Source organism: Cajanus cajan, chromosome 1 (genome assembly GCF_000230855.2).
Source record: "Cajanus cajan strain Asha chromosome 1, NIPB_CcT2T_4, whole genome shotgun sequence".
Taxonomy (NCBI): domain Eukaryota; kingdom Viridiplantae; phylum Streptophyta; class Magnoliopsida; order Fabales; family Fabaceae; genus Cajanus; species Cajanus cajan.
Genome location: NC_138517.1, coordinates 79,566,067 through 79,571,871, shown reverse-complemented (window position 1 = coordinate 79,571,871; position 5,805 = coordinate 79,566,067). Strand labels below are relative to the sequence as shown.

The 5,805-nt window shown below is 35.2% G+C and overlaps 1 protein-coding gene across 1 annotated transcript; it reads left to right on the top strand.

Annotated features, from left to right (window-relative positions):
* On the top strand, positions 1-5,805 carry LOC109803543 (myosin heavy chain-like protein). The gene is made up of 5 exons (XM_020365160.3): positions 1-220; positions 659-3,019; positions 3,627-3,753; positions 4,249-4,350; positions 5,207-5,805. The coding sequence occupies exons 2-5, from the start codon at positions 750-752 to the stop codon at positions 5,267-5,269; spliced, it is 2,562 nt and encodes an 853-aa protein (XP_020220749.1). The 5' UTR covers positions 1-220; positions 659-749; the 3' UTR covers positions 5,270-5,805.

The following is a 5,805-nucleotide window of genomic DNA, read 5'->3' as shown; positions in this document are numbered from 1 at the left end:
GTAATTTTGTTGTTCACACAACTCAGAAGAATGGCTGTATTTTAGTTACCTCTCTCCCGCTCTTACCAAATCTCTGCTCTGCAACTTTTTCACTTCTTCTGCTAAACCCTAAAAAAGCCCTCTCCCTCGTACGCTGCTCCTCTTTCCTGTCTCCTCGGACTTCTCCAACACTTTCTTTTCTCTGCTAATTCAACCTCACGATTCGTAATTTCTTCACCTGGTAAGTTTTTCGCGCCCTCCTTTCTCTTTCAGTTTTCACCCACTTTTCCAATCTTCAAACTGCATTGGAGCGCCAACTAGCTGCCACCGAAGCAGGAATTTTTACTCTCCCTCAAGTTTCAGCTCCTGGGTCATTTTTGGTTCAGAAAATTATGTTAGTGAAAGGATTTTGACTTTGTTTCAGCGTTTTGATTATTGAATTCTGCCTCGATGATTTTGAAAGTGAATTACAGTGAAAGGGCACGAGTCAAGTTTTGATTTTTTTTTTTTTTAGGGTGTCCGTTTTCATCATAATTCTTACCCTTTTTTGTTTGAGTTGGAAATTTGAATAATTTATTACTCATAAATAAGTATTGTTGTGTGTTTTATTTTGCAATTTTGTTTCTGGCTCTGTTTGGTAAGTTCATTACTAATTGTTATGCGTTTCCTACTTTGGCAGGTGGTGTGCTTGATTTGAGGGTATGATTTGAGCTTGTGTTTTTGAATGGCCCCAAATTGCTGATTCTTGTTTTTGAAGGAGAAAAGTGGCAATGGAGGAGAGCTTTGCTGTTATCGGGGGTGGTGAAAGGATTTACGATAACGGTACAAAAGATGGGAGTCTTGGGGATCACATAATTGAGGAGATGGATTCCTTTCTGGCTGACATCGATGAGCCGTTGATCATATCTAGGATGGTGAGTGACTCTGTTATAAAGGGCATGGTTAATGCTATTGAGGAACAGGCAGCTGAGCGAATTGCTCAGAAAGAATTGGAGGTGGTTGAGCTAAAGAAAATACTAGACAGGTTTCGTGTGGGTTCAGATGAAACTAAAACGCTGTTGTCTTTGGTACATCATTGTGAACCCCATGAAGCTGCTATGCATCAGTTTTCAGATAGTGATGTAGAGCATGATAGATGTATAATGTATGTAGATAGTCTTCAAATTGCAGTTCATGAGCATTTAAGCCTGCTTGAGAAAGAAATAAAAAAAATTAGAGGATCTAGTTCCATCCGAAGAATTAGTTCCGGTTCTGATTTGGTGGGTTTAAGTGGTATTCTGCAGGAGAATATGCCGGAGAAATGGATTTTTGTTGATAAAGCTTTTGAAGATCTCAAAGATACCCTAGACACTTTTTGTAGAAGGATGGAAGGAATGGATCAGTTATCAAAGGCATCGCTTTCTGAGTGGCAGCAGGAGCAGGAGTTTCGATCAGAAATTGAACGGATGGTGATCAGCAATGGTATCTGGGGTTTGCAACAGGAGTTTGAACAGAAACTATGGGACCTTTATGACTCCAAAAGTAGAAATTGTTTTAACCAATATAATGAGATCTCTAGTTTGCGTCAAGAATTGGATTCAATTTTTAAATCATTGTCTGTTTCCGAAGCTGGGTACCTTATTTCTTATGGTTCCTTGGAGAATACCGAGGAATGGTGTCATAATAAGAGGGCTGACCATTTCCATGTGAAGCTTTCGACAGATCATTTACCACCTTCAACCATGGAAGAAAATGGCAAATGGGAGGAGTCAAAAATTAACAAGCCTGAGAATTTGGATTCGGCCTCACTAAAGCACATGTCTAAAGAAGAATTGGTTACTTACATTACAAAAATGAAAAGAAACCATGAATCTCAAGTGCAGGAGAAGACTGAAGAGAATTTTCGCCTTAGGCGGGAACTTCTGAATTTGAAAGAAAGAGGTTCTTCTTTTCCACTGAAAAAGGACAAGGAGTTTGAGCTGTTGAAGAAAAAAATCCCCGATGTCATCTCAAAATTGAATGAAATCCTTGTTGGAAATGAGAAAGTACATCAATTCAGTGAAAACATTGAGTCTATTAGCAGTTTAAAGGATAGATTGGATTTCTTACATTCTGAGAATCATCAATTGAAGGACACACTTTCAGATAAGAAGAAGGAATTTAAGAGTCTATCTTGCCAGCTTTCTGATGCTGTGGAAAAATTGTCACAGCAACAACTAACAGAGAAAAATTTGTTACAAACCATTGAAAAGCTTGAGGATGATGTAGGGAATGCAGAGATTCAAGTTTCAGTTATTCAAGATGTTTATAAATGTCTCTTTGAAGATATTGTTTGTGAGTTCAGATGTATCACTGAAGAATCACGTCTGAAGAATAATGTCATGCAAGAAATATATGAAGTGATATTCAAAGAAGCTTCCGACAGTGCTCAAGCTTCTAGTGGGTTGGGAATTGAGGAAGCAGATTTGGAGTCAGTTATGATGCAAGGGCAATTGGATATTAATCATGTTATATTTAAAGAAACTTTGGTGAATGCAAATGAAGCATTAAAATTGGAAGCTGCTGAGAAAGAGAAACTAAACTATGAAATGCTTATGTTGAAATCCTTAGTGGAAGAAAATGAGAGGTTAATACAAGGAGCAGCAGATTATTTGGTTGAAGAGAAACGAAAAACAGAGTTAGCCTCTAGAGAGCTTAACAGTTTAAGAGCTGAGATAGTTCAGCAACATAACGTAATTGCAGAGAACTGTAAAGAATTGGATGTCACCAAGGGTAACCTGGTTGCAACTTTGAAGGAAATTGAACTATACAAGGGGAAAATGCATGAGTTACATCAAAATCTTGAACAAAGAATGAACAAGCTTAGAGAAACTGATGAAGAAAGAAGCGTACTTCATGCTCTTACAGAAAAGCAACAAGAAGAACTAAACCTGATTGAGGCAAAAGAAAGGGAAAGCAGGAAGCAAATGGAATCAACCATTAATCTCATCCATAAATTGTTGACCATGATTACTGGTTTTGAAGCAAGAGTGAACAAAGATATTTCAAGAAATTGTTTGAGGTATGCAATAATTGTGTTGAGATTCTTCTATTTTTATTTAGTATCACATTAATTTATGATAAACTACTGTTTTTATGTTTGTTTCTTCTCTGTTTTAAGCTGTTTTATGTAGTCAATGGTCATCTATCAATGTAAGTGTTCAAGTTTATGTGAACCAGCAAGTACATCAGTTTTACCTTTGGATTATTCTGAATGTGATGTTTATCTAATCGATTGAAGGAATAATTTGAGTAATTAACTTAGTTATTTTTGTTTTTAAACCCTTTTTTTAAGAAAAATTTTAAGCCAAATAAAAAGCTATTATGTATATTCTTTCGTGATATATGCTTTCAGATTATTTGTGGAAGCTGTTGGTATACTATATGTATGGGAATAAGTTCTAATGTGAGCAGCAAAGATATTTATCAAAAGTTTATATTTGATTTCAACTTGGTCTTGTTAACTATTAACAACTGAAAATTATGGGAAGAAACTGATATACTTCAATTTCATATCCATATTTGTAATAAGCAGTTTTAAATCATAATATTGTTATTTTTTAATATTCAATTTTGAATCCTTGTGGTGATTATGGCCAAAACCAAGTCATATGTAATAATCTTTTCAGGCTTGAAAACATGAGATCTGAGTTCCGTTGGATCAATAACAAAGCCAATATGCTTAAAACCATGGGTTTAGTGTACAAGCAAAGGCTAGAAACAAGATCTTCTGATCTTGCAAAGGCTGAAGTAGAGGTATGTAATCCAAAACATTATGTTATCCTTTTTCCCCCCTTTTGTCGTGCAATTGGAAACATTGCATTACTTATATGTGTTTCTGAATCTTACTTTATATTATAACTGTGAAACCTAGCACTGCTCCAATGCATGCTGATGCCCTTGAATACCACTAATAAATAGTGCTTGTAAACCTACAAGGAATTGGTTTAGGTGGAAAGCAGTCCTGACCCCTTGGGATGAGAATGTTAGTTCAAATCTCAGGGAAGAACAAAAAAAAACACATTGCAAAATGCAAATCAAGGCCTGTGTATGAGTGTATCAGCCTATAAGGTTTATGCTGTTAAATTTTGGTGAACCCAGATGTATGGCTAATTCCCAACATGAAAAGATATCTAAATGTCATTGAGAGAACATTATTTTCATTTAAACTTTTTTTTCTATTTTAATGCTCTAATTGACCCCACCTATATTTGATCTAAAGTTACATTGGATATTTACTTGGAGTTTCAGGTTGATCTTTTGGGGGATGAGGTAGATACTCTTCTTAGCCTCCTTGAAAAAATATACATTGCGCTTGATCATTATTCACCCATACTGCAGCATTACCCTGGGGTAAGAACCTTTTGCTTTCTATGCATCTTTTGATGTTTGTACTTTGTACACAATTGAATTGCATATTATGCTGATATATGTGATATTACTATAGAGAGTCTATCTATCTTCCTGATTATTTCTCCTTATGAATGTAAAATTATTTTATTAGAAGTATTCCTTTCTGTGTTGAGATGAATACTTGACCTAACTCTGTGGAAGCAAAATCTCAGAAGTTTTTAGGTTTTGGAGATTTGAAAATCTATCAATTACTTCATGTGCTTAATATTATTTTTTTTACGTCAAATTTACCTTTCTAAAAAGTTCTACATTTGTTACAAATATGGCTAGAATAATCTTAATGATTACATGAATCACTTGAAAGAGTCAAATGACTTTATTTATTTTCTAATCTCGTAATCTTAGCCATTCATGCAAAATCTAACGGTCATGATTGCTCCTTTCATCACCTTAAAAGAATAGGTTTTGGACAACCTGTTAGTGTACTATCACCATGCCAGGTGTACAGGCCAACTTTTTATTTATAGTACATGTAGAACTGTGTACATCTAGCCAACCACGTCAACCCCACCATTCAGCTAAGAATTGTGTGTGATTAGATAGCTACTGATGAAGCTCAATGTGGAAGTTTTACTGTCCAATTAGATTTGTGTACCTTCAAAGAAACATAAGAGCGTATAGTTTTCTTTATAATTTGTGTCTATCAAAAAATAATTAGTCTTTCTTTGTGAAGAAGGTTAATTGAGATGATTTTATATTCATGAATAGAATAATGTGTAGTGTCAAGTGTGTATTGTTTGATCTCTTTAAGTTCCCAATATAAAACATTTTCAATAATTATCCTTTCATTTTGCAGATTATTGAGATTCTGGAGCTTGTAAGAAGAGAACTGACTGGAGACTCTAGAAGACATGTTTAGTTGTATGTTCCGGCCAGGTAAATTGACAGACATCCTGTTGGCACAAACCATATCTTTCCACTCTATGGATTGGTATAAACCAGAAGCAGTGATAAGGAAATCATTATCTGCAAGTGCCCTCATGATCAATGATCACAACCACACTGGATTTGGATAATTGCAAGTAACTTTTCAGGGAACACCATCATGGTGTTAATTGGTTCATTTTTTCATCTTTCCATTAGCTTTGTCCATACAGAGAAATCAGAGATGCTAGAGTTTTGGTAGTTGGATTTTTTTTCCCAATTTTTTTGTGTTCACTTCTCATGTCTATAACTGCAGAACAGTGGCAATGCTATTGCATAAATTATTTTAGTCCATACTGTCCTCTGTTGAATTACTACATTGAGGGGCTACGTGCAAATTGATCCACTTTTATTTAAATCTTCTAATGGATATAGGTAATGAATGAGTTGTACAGTTCTCAAAATACACATTTGTCTCCTGTCTTTGTAATGCATGGTTTGTCTTCTATATGGGCTAATAGCATTTGCACA

Excerpts from the sequence above, each read along its gene's own strand:
- LOC109803543 (XM_020365160.3), top strand. The coding sequence starts at position 750 with ATGGAGGAGAGCTTTGCTGTTATCGGGGGTGGTGAAAGGATTTACGAT. Across the intron at positions 3,754-4,248 it reads TTGCAAAGGCTGAAGTAGAG|GTTGATCTTTTGGGGGATGA; the intron begins GTATGTAATCCA and ends TTGGAGTTTCAG. Across the intron at positions 4,351-5,206 it reads TACTGCAGCATTACCCTGGG|ATTATTGAGATTCTGGAGCT; the intron begins GTAAGAACCTTT and ends TTCATTTTGCAG.